This window comes from Alligator mississippiensis, chromosome 3 (assembly GCF_030867095.1).
Source record: "Alligator mississippiensis isolate rAllMis1 chromosome 3, rAllMis1, whole genome shotgun sequence".
NCBI lineage: Eukaryota > Metazoa > Chordata > Crocodylia > Alligatoridae > Alligator > Alligator mississippiensis.
Window position 1 is genome coordinate 270265445 of NC_081826.1, and position 15501 is coordinate 270280945.

General features: G+C 42.7%; 1 protein-coding gene across 1 annotated transcript in view; it reads right to left on the minus strand.

Moving 5' to 3' along the window:
- The window catches only part of ITGA2 (integrin subunit alpha 2), a 113783-nt gene that overhangs the window by 62467 nt on the left and 35815 nt on the right, over window positions 1-15501 (minus strand). Inside the window, exons 3-4 of the mRNA XM_014594040.3 lie at window positions 5628-5737; window positions 3862-3953 (exon numbers count right to left, since the gene is read on the minus strand). Of these exons, the coding sequence (XP_014449526.2) occupies window positions 3862-3953; window positions 5628-5737 (202 nt within the window). The remainder of the gene's footprint in view (window positions 1-3861; window positions 3954-5627; window positions 5738-15501) is intronic.

Here is a 15501-nt window from a genome sequence, read left to right on the forward strand (position 1 = left end):
TCAGAGTACACTGAGGTGTGCTGCCATAACTTTTAGCACTTTGTTGAACATCCTTGGAGCAAATCAAAGTCCTACTGGTAAAACTGTGTATTGATTTGCACCTACCACAAATCTCAGGTATGTCCCATGTAATGGTATGACAGATACCTGGAAATGCATATCCTCAAGTTCAAGAGATGTGAAAAAGTTGCTTGTGTCCAGGAAGTGAATAATCAAGTATAAATCAAGCAGGACTATAAATTATGAGCTTCTGAGATTCAACACGTCACACACCCTCCTTTCCTTCTTAGAATTAGAAAATTAGAGCTGTAAAACCTTCTTTTCTAGTAAGGGTGAAGGATTGGTGATGTCTCTTCCATATCCAGTTTTGGCCACTGAAATTAAAGAACATTTGAAAGAAAACAAATTGGATAGAGGAGAACAAAAAAAAAAAAAAAAAAAAGGATTGAAAGGATTAAAGGTTTAAAAAACATGACTTAAAAGGTTGAAAAAATGGGATTGTTTAGCCCAGGGAAGAGGGAACTGATAATAGTCTTCCAATGCCTGATGGGTGGTTATAAAGAAGATGGAGATAGATTAGTCTCTGTGCACACAGAGAGCAAGACAAGAAATAATGGTTTTAAATTGCAACAAGGTTAGATATTATACAGACCTTTTTCACTAGAAGGGTGGTAAACACTGGAACAGGTTACCATGGGAAGCTGTGGAATCTCCATTCCTCAAAATTAAAAGCAGGATAGATAAGTTCTTGGTTGGAATGCTTTTGAAAAAAAATGATCCCTGCCTTGAGTCAGAGCTGTACTAGATGACCTCCAGAGATTGCTTCCAGCCCTATTTTTCTATGAGTCTGTGACTTCTATCATACACAAAATAAAAAAAGAAATAGGGCTTTTGATATAGAAGGACCATTTGAGAAAGGTTCCTGAAGAAGGAAGTGGAAGTGGAGGGAGTCGTCAGGTGAAACAACATACAAGAACACATGTGCCCGAAGTAGGCAAGATGAGTCCCAAAGGGTTCCTGTATTGTGTGGGCTGCTTCAGCTTTCTCAGTAGTCCAAATGATCTGGGTGATCAGGGCACATTAATCTATGGAATCATTATCTTTTTTTAAGGGCCTAGAAAACTAGTGGTAGAAAAAGGATTGTGTGACCACAATTGACAAACTATAAGTATGCTACTTGCTGTGGTTTTTTTATGTACCAGAGTGCATGTGACAAGGGAGGGGCATATGAAGGCATCAACTATTCTGATGCTGAACAACTCTGCTCCCTTGAAGGGTCTTTCACAGTGGTCTGTACTCCCCAGCAGAAACTGGATCCCTGTGGCCATACTGGGTGTCAGGTGACCTTTGCTATTTCTGGGAAATTATACCCAGTAAAACTAAGGTTTCTTGCAAGCTAGTTTTAGCCACTGTTTAACCCTCTGCCATCAAGAAACCAAAATTCTTTTTCCATGTCTAGTGACACCCTGGCCAGGAAGGAAGCTAGCTTATCACACACTAGAAAGTTGAGCCTGTGACTGACACAAGCTAGTGACTGTAAATTGCAACCTTATAGAAAAGCTTGCCTTATGGATGAATAAATCCTGTTTCTATGACTCTGTCTTTGAGAACCATACCATTTGGAGGCAAATTCTCACTAACAACTACCCTGTCCAGAGGGGATGGCACTGGACAGGTATGGAAGTACTCTAGCACTTTGGATGGGACCTGGTTCTTCTTACCTAGGTTCCTTGAAGTGTAGGTTGTTATGGTTTGTGTTTGCCAGGCCACTCTAGCTAGATAGATGATCAAGTAGTCCTTTCCCTCAAAAAGTCCACTGACCTCAGTATGGTGCAGGTGCTTACCAATAGTGCACTATATACAATGAATCACTAAAAGGAATAGTTAATGGCCACTCCATATAAAAAAGCAAACAGCCAAACCCATAGATCTCCAGTAAGATTTGGAGCTTTAGAGAAACTATTTAAACTTATCTAGGATAACTTCATCTCTTCTCTTGGGCTGTTCCATCAACTAGGCAGAAGGTCACACTTGGTGCATCTACATATTAAATTAGTGTGATGCAATAAACTCTGGTGCAGTTTACACCAGTTTATTGCTCCTGAGCAAAGCATTTACATGTGTACCTGGGACCCCAGAATGCTAAGCTGGGGTGGGAGGGGATCCGAGCGGTCAGCCAACCAGCCCAGAACTGCTCTGCCCTGGCTCAACATGCTGGAAAGGGGCTGGCTGGGGCATGAGGGCACTACAAGGGTAGTGGTTGGGGCATGAACACCATGTGCCTCCAGAGGCTGGGGGGGGCACAGCAACTGCCCACAGGCAGTGGCAGCGGGGAGCTCCCACAGGTAGCCACAGTGGTGTTGGCAGCGGGGGCAGGCCCAGCAGGGAGCTCCTGAGGGCGACTGCAGCAGTGCTGATGGCAGGGGAGGGGGACACTGCTGGCAGTGTCGACAATGGAGGGGAGGGGGAGGTGGCAAACAGAAACCGCATGCAGGTGCCACCAGCAGCGTCACCAGCACTTTTTGCAGGGGTGTACTGCCAAGCTCAGGGAGTGCGTGTGCACCCATATGTGCTCCCTATGCATCACCATTGGGCTGGGGCATGAGGCTGGCTGCAGCATGAAGTGCCAGGCTAGCCAGCAGGTTCTAGACACTATCTACACATGCACTGCAATGGAGTAAATAACTCTGTCTCAGGATAGTACTTGTATTGGGCAGTAATCACCTACAGCCAAGTTAATTAATTTCCTGTGACCTAATAGCTCCGCACATGTAGATGAAGATGCTTTACTGCAAGAGCGAATTAAACAACTCCACAGTAAGCATCTCATGTAGATGCCCCCACTGAGAGTGAAGTAGAGCCAAACACATAAGGAGGAGTTCCAGTGGACCTTCTAGGTACCTATATATGACCAGGGAGGCTGTTCTGACACACCGTAATTTCAATGTGTCGGAGCAGACTCGATTATTTGAGTCTTCTGAGGCACGGAAATTACCATGCTCCAGCAGCTTCCTGCATCTCATTTATCAGCATTCCCACACTTCAAAATGGTGGCAGGGTTACTTTATCTAAAGCTTGTTTATAAACTTTAAATAAAACACCCCTGCTACCATTTTGAGGTGCAGGGATGGTGATACATGAGATGCTCAGGGCACTTTAATTAGGGAGGCTCTTGGAGCCACTCTAATTAAAGCACCTCTGTCCCACTCCAGAAGCTTGTGTATAAACACTCTCAGAGTCAAGATCTCCAGCATGCAGGATATGTATTTTTCTGGGACACAGTTATCCCATGGCCTGCTCCTGCATTACAACCTGGAATGGAAGGGGAAAAGCCACAAGGACACACAAACAGAGCAGTTCCTGTATTTATAAAAGATATTACATTTTTCCAGGGTTACTGCTTGTAAGTTAACAAGGAAGGATTTCAGATTAATGCAACCGCAAAGAAATAGAAAAGATTTATTACAAAAGCAACCTGGTTTATTGTTAATATATGTAAGTTCAACATGACTACTGCCAAAATGGTTCACTGAAGTAATGAACTCAATGCCTACAGGATAAGCCATCTTTGTAAGTCCGTGTAACTTGCATCTTCTCCTATCATGTATATTCAACCTTTAATTACATACTCACTCATTACAGTTTTCTGTACGACTCCTAACTGCCCTATAACCCCAGACACTGCAACCCAAATAACATTGTTTTAATGTAGGTTTGAAGAGTGTCATATGAAACAGGCAGTAATTTACATTTCATAATGAGATATTTTCAGCTCAGATTTCATTTAAATATGTAGCACGACAGGTCTCACATCTTCATGAATAACATTTAGTACTTACTGCATACAGCTTTGATTCTTACCAAAAATCCTTTTGTTTTGGGGTTTCTTACTAGAGTTAAACCAAGGTTCATCTCTTCTTTTATCTCAGTAACATTTGGAATGCTGGTTAGACCTAAAAAAAAAGTGATGAAATGATAGCAAAATATTAAATCATTATATCATCCTCACTTACCAAATTGGAAGCTTCTAACTGAGTGGGGTTTTAGAAATCTTTTGAATCTCCATAAAAGGTTCTCACCCTAAACAAAAGAAAGCTAACTGGTGTGAGAAATTTGGCTAGATTAGCATTTTTATTTAGAGCGTGTGTTCTAAAAAGTAAAAGGTAATTCAATAAGCCAAGATCCCCACCCCCCCAACAGCTGTACAACACCACGAATCTTTTTACTGGATTCAGGGGGTGCCTTTTATGTTTACACTACTTAGGATTTCAGGTCTCTTTAAACAGGTATCAGGTCCTAGTCTCAAATACTTCAGATAGAAAATATCCGGTAATAGAGAGATTCAGGATAGGAAAAGTATGTTTACACAATTAACCCTGTCGCAGGGCACTAAAGTGTATCTGCTTCTTTAAGGGCAGAAGCAACCTAGCAAAGAAGCCCTGCAGGCTAGGCAGAGCTCCACAGCTGCAGATTGCCTGAGTATAGGGTGGCCATCATAGAGGACATTCCGGTTTTCTGCTACTCTGTCCTCTATTGATACAAAACCGGACGCCTTTATGTTCTCTATTTTTCTCTTCTTGCCTTTATGTCCTCTATTTCTCTTCAAGAGAAAAACAGAGGATATAAAGGCATCCGGTTTCGTATCAATAAAGAACAGAGAACAACCGGACTGTCCTCTATGATGGCCACCCTACCTGAGTAACAGTTTAAAGTAATTAGCTGGCACCTGCAGGTGGTCAGCTGAATGGAAGGAGGCAGAGCCCAGGGAACATGGCAGGGCTCAGAGCACGCTTCTCTTCCTCTCTGACAACTGCCAAGAAAAGGAGCTCCTGCACACAAGAGCTACCCATGCTTTCTGCTTTGCTTCCTCCAAGCACGGTAAGACTCTAGGAGCTCACAAGGCACTCAGGGCTAAGTGCTATCCTAAGGGTGGAAGCTTGCCTTCTTAAAGGGGCAAAGTGCTGCCCTCATGGTTGTTGTTATGTTATAGCCCAGGGGCTTATGTCTGTGTTATTGTTTGTGCTGGTGGTTTGGGATGAGGCTATTAGGGGAAGTGGATGCCTCATTATTGCCCAGAGCAGGGCACACAACTGTGTAGAGCCCAGTGCCAGGGGGAGCATGGCTGCTGGAGGGCTGGAGAGCCCAGCACTGGAGAGGGGGAGGGGGGCAGTGTGGCTGCTGGAGAGCCGGAGAGTCTGGTGGCAAGAGGAGATGGATGAGTGCTAGTTTCTACCACAATGAAACACTAAATCGGAATCCCCAAGCACAACTGCAATACAAATAATAACTACTACTACAAATACTATTACAACAAATGACTACTACAACAATTAACAAAAGATACATCTAGATCTGATGCAAATGCCTTAAGGAAAAGTGGGAAAAGAGTTATGAGTAGGAATACAGAATTACATGAAAGCACTAGCAAGTAATGGCAAAGTTGTACAGTTCTAGAAGCTAAAGGTATCTTGGGAATGTATTAATTTATAAAGTTCTTAACTTCAGGAGATTCAGTATAGCTCTGCTTATGGTGTATTATTGCCTAATTTGAGTTGACTCAATAATTTGGCTGGGTACAGAAGAGAGGTTAAATGGATTATCCCAACTTGGTGTTAATTACAACTTACTTTGCAAATTTAGTTTTTCACATGTGGTTTGAGATGAGTCAACAGGACATCTGTATATATCTCCCATTCTATTAGCTGGATATCCACTCCAAGGTGAGCCAACAAGCAACCTAAAACAAAGGGAAAGTGATTCTTTCCTTGCTTTCTGAGAAAAAAAAGTATGCTTATTTGAAGGTAAATTGAAAATTAAATGAAAGATTCAGAGGGCCTCTTGGTACTGAACTAAATGGGTTCTTAGGGGTGTCTGTAGGAGTAAGTGGAAGAACTCTGTTTACAGGTATCCTAAAGCTGTGCTTTGTTCTGACAATATATATCATATGAGAGAACCCTACTAGAGAACAGAGTAAATATATAGGAATGAAATGGTAAAACATCCACTAAATTTTTAAATCTATTGTGTTATTATAATACATATGACAAAGCCAAAAGAAATGTAGCCAAGGTATTAATACTGATACAAATTGTGAACTGGGACACGTGGTGCATTTGACTGGAAGCAAAATACCCCTAAAGGTTAGTCAGGTACCATGTTTCGAGGATTCCTTTAGGTTAGCCTTTAATTGATGAGAGACCGTTCACTCACTAGCTACACAGTGGCTGTATCTACACATGCACTTAACTGCAGCTTAGACTAATTAGCTGGAGAGTAAAGCGTCACCATTTACACATGTAACGCTATTAGGGTGTAGTAAACTAATTAATGCTACAGTAAGATAGTACAGTCAGGGACAAAACTAATTTTATAGTGGGATAATTAACTGTGATTATATGCATGTATAAATGCTGACTATGGGCATAAATTGTGCCCAGTCAGCTCAATCAGCAGGGGGCCAGACTCCTGTCTGCCACCCAGCCACACAGCTCCACACTTTCAGTACCCTTGTCTTGCAGGCAGCCCTTCCTGCCTAATGCCACTACCTGGAGCCCAGGGCTTGTGTAGATGCTGTGCCCCAGAGTAGTTTACTCCAGCTCAAACTGCTCCAGAGTTTATTGCTTTGAATTCATTGCATATGTAGTTGCATCCAAAGGAAGAATTACTGCTGTCTGAGCTTGAACTGTGCTGCCATATCTTGAACACAGTAAGTCAAAAGAAACTAGTGGAGGTGATGATAACAGACCACATAGTTATTTAAAACTGAACAGGAACTTGTAAGTTATCAAACATTCCAGAGTTTATTATCCTCTGATTCACATCCTTTCATTTGAGGAAGTAGAACACTTTACAGACAATACTCTATTAATTCCCAAATGCCCAAACATTTTTTGGTAATGAACACAATCTTTCCACTTCACTCAATTCTCAAGACAGCAACCACGTAACAAGTGTGTAGCACCATACAACAGTTTAGGATAGGATGTAAAAGACAATTCATTAAAATTGAAAACGCAGGGGAAATATAATTAAGAAGTACTGTTTCCATGGAAATTAAAGGTAAATTCTCAATGCCTGTATTATGAAACCACTGAATGAAATATTAAAAAGGAAAACCCTTTTGTTTATATCTTTAAATATCCATGTTTCTGTTTATAGATTAACTTGACACAGTAACTGTAAACAGTCTGCAGGCTTGCAGCCTGGATCAATTAGCCAATAATGAAGGGAAGCTGGCTGGCTGATGGGAGAGAGAGAGCCAGGAAGAGGAAGTGAGGAGGAAAGAACCTGAAGAGGTCATGGTCATGTGGAGAGTGAAGACTCCTTCAAGGAAGAAGGAAGATTTTGGGGTGAAAACTAATCTATGCCTGTGGGTGCCCATTCTGGATTGTTTTATGCTTTCTGCTGAGCTCTGTGGTGCAAATTAAACCTGGGCTTTGAGTTTGTATTCCTGGGTCCAGAGAGGGACTGCATTACTGTGACAAGGTTAAAGGTCTATTTATTTTGTATTACTTATGTTTTTGGCTAAGCCCTGTGGAGCAGAAGAACCCTGGCATTAGATCCTGTGCTGCTGAGCCTGGAGAGAAACTATGTGGCTGGGACCAGATTAAAGTAGTGGGTTAGAGTTCAAGGATTGACTTGTGCCTGGGTGAGCTAGGCTAATGCAGATCTCACTATAGTAACCAATATTTACATGGAGTGGTAATAAGTAGATTAAAAATAGTTATGATAAACACATCCTTATAATTGGAGGTGTAAATGGGCACTTGAGTGCCCCGAGCAGCAGCCACCCATGGGCCAGTCAATGCCATTACTTGTGTGCCCCCTCCCCACATCCCTCCCTCAGGACTGGTGCCCTGGTTGCTCCCTTCTGTTATGTTACTGAAGTTCAACTGGAAATTATAACCTTTCTAAACAAATAAAAACCCAACAACAACTGTGTGTTCCTTAAAAAAATTACAGCAATGATATTTGCTGTTAAATTAGGACATTTTTAGACAGCCCTTTCTATATACACCTTACATTTCCAAACCTGCATTGACAAACATTTTATAGGACTCTAAAGTGAAGCTGGTAAAATATATCTAGCTTAATACATAAGGAAGTGTTTCATGGTTACTTTTTTCTCGGAAGAGGTTTAATACTTTCACGTACACCTTTGAATATATTTAATCTCAATTAAGTATAAAATAACCCTGTTTCATTTTGCCATCACTACTGAGTTAGCAAAAATGAAACAAAACTTTAAAATGCAACTATGCTTTTTCTCTGTGGAGAGTTTTAAAAATAAATACCTCCTTCTCAATTACCTTGTTGGAAAATAGTGATTACACAGGCAACTGAAACAGGATTTTATGTCCTTTTAGCAATTCTAAACCTGTAATTCAGGAGTTATAAATATATCTCTGTAAAATCCTACGCTATGCTAGTGTCACTCATCTACATTATTAGCTTGCCTTCAACTTATGTAGGTTGCCAAGGGGTGTACCTCTTTTGCAAGCTGCAGCTCTGAAATGGCCACTGTTTCTAACCATGGTCTTTTTCAGTGGCTAGGGACAGACATTCAAAAAGCCGGAGCCTGAATTGATACAGTCTTTAGAGGTTAGTCTAACCTGCAGAGTGTGAACCAGTTTACAAGTGGATAGACATTCAGCATATGCCTGCGGTGGCTCAGGCCAGAAGCCCAGGGACACTAGAGCAGCCCTCCCTTCCACAGGGAAGCTGAGCTGAGGAGGGGTGGGCATGGCCACTCCCCGCTGTGCAGTCACGTACTCGCACTCTACTGGAGTGGAGGGAGCCCCATTCCCTGCTTCTCCTCCGAGTCTAGTGCGAGGCTTCTAAGCATGCTCACTAGGGCCGTGCTGGTATGTGGTGCCTGGGTACATGTACAAACCAGATAAGTCCCAAAATTGTAGCTAGGCGAAACCCCATAATTATCAGGTATTAGACCAGCAATTCTCAGCCAGGGATCCTTTGAAATCCTTTCAAGGATGCTGTGGGGTACAATACAATGTTAGCACTGTTAGATGTATAAACATGGGCTACTTACAGAAGTGTAAAAAAATTAAAAAGAAAAAGTGCTTTACTTTAAACTTGATGCATCCCAGCGCCGAGCCCAGTACATGCCCAGAAGAGGCTCAATCCATAGGTTGAATCAGCTATTTGATAAAAGTGCCAAAAAGCCCTGCTAAAGCGTACAATCTATACAGACACTGTGGAATTGGGTTGAGTTCTTTGCAACAGAAGAACTGCTCTATTTATTTTTCTATAGTCAAAAAACAAGTGCAACTAAAAGCTGACATTTTATGGGGGTGTCTCAAGTCCATTGAGGGGTGTTCAAGTATAAAAAGCTTGAGAACCACACATGCATTTATTCTGGTGTAAATTAAGCCAGAGTAAGGGTTTTCAGGCATGTGTCTACACATGAGAGGATTAAGATCTTCACTCAGTTCCCTGCACCCCTCCAATGGGCCCCTGCTACCACTGGGTACCACTGGCTGCTATCTCAGGGGCTGGCAGGGAGCACTGGGTGAGGAGATGGCTGTCTCCTAGTCTCAGGGGGCTCCATGCTGCTGGGGTGGGGACAATGTCCCCCTGCCCTAGCAGCAGGAAGCTCCTGGCCCTGGCTCCCTGATCAGCGGCACAGGACTGGGAAAGAGCTGCAGAGGTGGGGTGGATCCCATCTCCCTGCCCCGATCTTCTGGTTGGGCAGCTAGCAGCTACCTCGCTCCACTGGCAGATCAGGGACAGGGCTTGGACCTTCCCACGACCGGCACAGTTCCCAGCCAGCCCCGAGCTGTGTCGGGAAATCTGCATGTGCAGCTACTGTTTTTGTCATATGAAAGAAGAAAAAAATTCTGGCCTGTATTAACTGTATCTCCAGACACACATGAGTAAGTGCATAAATAATGAGAGTACAACTTCAGATAGGGCTTTACAATGTGGCTGCACATACCCATGCTATGCTTCTCTGGATACTCCGACCCAGGTGCTAATCATTGGGGCTTTTTTCAGTATAAAATTAGCCTTAGAAAGCACAGAAATGATAAATCATATTTTGGTCAAACTATATGGATAAGCCTTATGGTTATATTTTGCCATATCTAGGTTTTACTTCCTTTTAATTTTAGAAAAGTTTGTGCCAGCTACAGAAGTTTCTCAGTAAAAACCTGAGAAGACAATGACAAAGTAATACATCCTTAAGTACAGCTAGATGCTGAGTTGTGTCTAACATCATGACAGCTCAAAAATGTATTAACCCATTTTCTAATACTGATTTATTTTCCCTGTGTTGATAAGTCCAAGGTGTTTTAAAAGAGACAGATGGCGGTGCAGAGGTTTGTGGCCTTGGAGGAACCAATTAGCTCCCATGGCAGACTAGTAACAAGGAAGTGGGGCAGACTAGCAATCCTTTCACCTCAGACAATTGCTGATAACCAATAGTCTGAGAATCACGGATTAAAACAGTGGCTTGTTAATATAGATATTAGACTGATTGGGAATCAATTGTCTAAGTGCTGAGATCTTTATTGAATGTTTTCATTTTGCTTGTTTCTTGCTCTGTCAGTTTTGTGTGAATAAAAAAAATATTTTGTGCATTGCAAATGTCTTATTTAGACATAACTCGTCATTACAGGATGACTCCAATGCAGCCTAGATATTTAATTACAGTAACTTGTGTGACAAAGCTAGAGCAATATGTGGGTTATTTCCAAGATCCACTGGGATTGTTTTCTTTATTTAATATTAATTAGATTGTCATGTGGATGTTTAAATGAACTTTATTTTTGGGAAATGTAGAAAAAGCATACAAATATGTACAGGCTGCATGCCACGTGGTATTTAAACTATTTAGAGAGCATCAACTTGAAATCTAATTGGTTCCAAAAGATAAATTCAGTTCTAGATCTTAAGTATGTCCCCGAGTCTACTTTTCAGTAGGCCCACATAAAGAAGAACTGATTATGGGGTTCCAGCTAGAACATGGGTCTGTCCATAGCAGAGCAGTGTTAGCTATTGCAGCAGACTGCTATTTCACATTATGCACCTAAATAGCATTTATGCAACCTTGTAACTTAAGTCTTTGGCATTTGCACAGAGTTTTTAATTCTATTTCATCCTATGGTGAAACAGAAAAGAATGCCCTGCACATGGAGCTGCTGGGAGCCAAACAAAGGAAGAAGTTTCAGCTCAGTAGCCTAGAGGTTAGGGAAATATCTTCCAGACTTATCTCTTTATAATGTATTTACCCAAATACAAGATAACCTTGGATTTAAGACAACCCCCAATAATTAGACTCTATACAAGTAAAAATGATAAATTTTATTAAAACTTTCCATGTATGAAATCTAATTGTTGGAGGATCATCTTAAATTCATCCCCCCCGACTACTGCAGATGGTCTACTGAGGTGAAAAGGGGGGCAGTAATAGGGCAGGCACTAGTGGGGGTAGTGGATTAGCCTTCCTGTCCTTGCCTACATCATCATGTATCTTGAAAACAGATTATTTAGATTTTGGGCCCAGATGTAGATTATCTTAATTTACAACTTCACCCTCACCTTTCCTGGTCCTCTCTTTATTTGTACAGCTGAAGAATTTTTTGCTATTTAAAAAAAAAAAAAAAAAGTCTTTCCACCTTGATTTTGAAAGGGGCATGCTTAGAGGAAAGGCCCCTTTTGCTGCTAAGTTATTTGAGTCTTTTTGTTATTACGTTAAATCAAGTCATGTGAAACTGTTTGGTGTCATTGGATATTGACCTGTTTGTGGGGGAGCAGATTTTGAGGACTCCTCAGTCCTGTATGTAGGGAAACAGATCCTCATTGCTTCCCAGCCTTATGCAAGTGAGCCACCTGGCCCCCAGGACTCTGTGCGAGTGGGCTACCAGGACCCCAGGACTAGTACAACAGGCTGTTTTGCATGTTAGTAGAATTAGTGGTGATGGAGGTAGCAGATTACTATAAGTAGGCCAAGAAGGGGGACTAGCACAAGACAACAAGATCAGTCAAAAGCCCAGCCCAATGATATTTGGTATGCTGGCCTAAGGAACAGTCTTAAGGAGGACTGCAGCCCTGAGCAACCACAATGCATGCAGCAGCCCAAGCCCTGGTGGAGAAGCTTGAGAGAGTCCAGAGGAGAGCCACGTGCATGATCAGAGGTCAGGAAAACAGACCTTATGATGAGAGGCTGAGCGCCATGGGATTCTTCAGCCTGCAAAAGCGCAGGCTCAGAGGTGATCTGGTGGCCACCTATAAGTTTATCAGGGGTGCTCACCAGGATTTGGGGAAAAGTTTGTTCACCAGAGCACCCCAAGGGATGGCAAGGTCGAACAGTCACAAACTCCTTCATGACCGTTTCAGGCTGGACATAAGGAAGAACTTCGTTACTGTCTGAGCCCCCAAGGTTTGGAATAGACTGCTGCTGGAGGTGGTTCAAGCACCTACTTTGAATGCCTTCAAGAGACATCTGGATGCTCAATCTTGCTGGGATCCTATGATCCCTGCTGACTTCCTGCCCCTGAGGCAGGGGGCTGGACTCGATCTTCTGAGGTTCCTTCCAGCCCTAATGTCTATGAACTGGCAGGTAATTTCAAAAACAGGGTTAGACTACTGACTGAGCCAACTGAAGGCACCTTGGTGATCACTAGAGTGAAGAGAGACACCTTGTATCATTCTTGCCTAAATTGAGGGCCACCTCCCTAACTTATAATAACTACCAACAAAGACCTGGTGGGCAAAAGCGAGGGGGGTAACCAACTAAGAAGCCAAAATGCTTAGTAAGTCCCAGGTGACTAACAGAGGACAGAAAACACTACGGAGAAGCTGAGGCCTGTTACAGGGATTCAGATTCCAGGTGTTTTCAGTACCTTTAACTTCAAAAAATTCTAAGCCACTTGAACATTCAAGTCCTGAAGATCTTCAGTCCGTTTGATTTTTCTAAGCAGTATTCTTAGTTTATCAGTTCACCCTTTTGAAATCAAGAGGTTTAGTTACTTCTATGTATCCTTCATTTTTAAGTGAATTAACTCGTTACCCCTCAGTCCAAACTCACATGAATAGCTTTTCTATCATGTCCTACTTTATTTACAAAATCAGCTCTAAAATGATACTGTATCTTTCGCTCATGTGTTCTTATTTCTTGCTGCCTTTAAAGGAAATCTATTTGTTTTCCTCCAGTTGGGCACATTTCCTGTTTCATGCTTGGTTATTACAGGAACTGTTGAAATTTTGAAAACAACTAGGTAAATACAGAAATATGACATCAGATTTGAGGCCTGCCTAGTGTAGAGATTGTCTTTTTAAAACAAGGAAAGCAAATATGATGCACATGAAGCATAAAGAATGGTAAAGGAAAGCTGGATATGTTTATGAAAGTATCATGAAGAGCTTATTTTTAAATTATAGCAAACACAATTTCCCAAGTAAAGATTCTTTTAGATTCACCAATTAAATGTTTGCTTTGTGTGACCAGTAGTTTAACTAGGGGGGAGTGAGAGGGCACCAGGTGAAGGTACCATCTTTCAGGGGGCACCTGGTCTTATACAGGCATCCACAAAAATGTCCTCAGATGCCTAGCATGAATACTATTGTCTGTATTTTTGTAGTATTTGTCACAACTCAAGCAATACAATGCCATACCACCACCTCTTATAGAATTTACATTTAAAATGGGACTGACAACTTACAGGTTCTAAAATCTCACTTCAGTATTGCTACTGTATTAGCAGAAACACAGAAGCCATGCCATTTCTTGTTCTTAAAACAAGAATCTCACACAGACATAACTGTATCCAATTAAAGCAAGAAGCAAGGTTTGTTGCTTTTTTTTTTTGCTTTGCTTATCTTTTATTGAACCAACTATATATTACCAAACAAACCTTGCTTCTCACATTCCCTGGACCACCATCACTACAACAACGCTATGACATAACTTCAATTAAAGTGTCAGGGATTCCAGAGAGGGCTACTGCTTGAGAGGGCCAGCTTTTTCCAGTCTCTTTAAATGCCCACTTGAATCCAGTCCCAGTAAAGCATCTGGGCTAGGGACAGAAATTACACATAAACTGGTACAAGTGGCCAGAAACTGGTTCATATATGTAACACAACAGAAGTTCAGTGTATGTAAACTGCTTTCAAACTGGCGGAAACTGGTTTAAGATAAACATGAATGGATATACTATCAGACTTAACTGATTTAGGTTAAATCGGTTTATTAAACTTCTATCCCAGGTCACCTCCAGATTCAAGTTAACTCACAGTTTCCCAGCATCCAAAGATGCTTTGCACCTTCACTGCGAACCTTTTCCAGGGTGGGTGGACTAGCTTTGGCCCAAGCTGTCTGCTATAGTGGAGTAGGGAGGCATGCTCTAGTGCCTCCAGTTTCTGGCCTGGGCCACACTGCAGGCATGTGGCTGCATTTTCAGAATCAAAAGTGAATGTCTGTTCACTTGCTTCTTGGTTCAATCTATGCAGCTTAGACTAACCTGAGAAGGTTGAATTGATTCAGCCTCTGGCTTTTTGACTGTCTGTACTTATGCCTTAGTGGCTGTGTCCACATGAGCGTGGACGTTTGTTTCCCTAGGGACAATTAGCAGTGGGACACCTTGCGCCTCCACTAGTTGTCCCTGGGGAATATCTGTGACACACGTCCTCTGGCATGTGGCAGGTTACCACGGGTGGGGTATGGAAGGCTGGGGCCAGTACTGGGCCTCCCAGGCTGCAGCAGTGGTGATTTCATAGATGTTAGGGCTGGAAGGAAACTCAGAAGATCATTGAGTCCAGCCCCCCTGCCCGAGGGGCAGGAAGTCAGCAGGAGTCATAGGATCCCAGCAAGGTAAACATCCAAATTTCTCTTGAAGGTTGTCAAAGTAGGTGCTTGAACCACCTCTGGCAGCAGTCTATTCTAGACCTTGGGGGCTCGGACAGTAAAGAAGTTCTTCTTTATGTCCAGCCTGAAACGGTCATGGAGGAGTTTGTGACCATTTGACCTTGTCATCCCTTGGGGTGCTCTGATGAACAGGTGTTCCCCCAGATCCTGGTGAACACCCCGATAAACTTATAGGCGGCCACCAGATCACCCCTGAGCCTGCACTTTTCCAGGCTGAAGAGTCCCATAGCTCTCGGCCTCTCATCATTAGGTCTGTTTTCCTGACCTCTGATCGCGTGTGATCCTGCTGGTAGGAGTCTGGCCAGCATATGGATTGTGGCTGCAGCCAGCCAGGTTCTGGTTTGAGTGGGGCACACTGACACACACGCTGCTCTCCTTGGTTTTACGCAGGGATCAACCCCCCCCCCACCACCACGACCACCCACCCACACACTCTGCTCCCTTGCAATGCAGAGAACAGCTAAGCTTGCAGTATGTGGGTCCGCAGATGTGTCTGTGGCACCACGTACTGCACAGCCACGCTCATCTGGACACAACAGAGGGCAAGGCCACAGCTCTCTGGGTTGAGAGTAGGTCTTTAAATTACAGCATTCCTTGCTATTTCCATGGTCCAATAA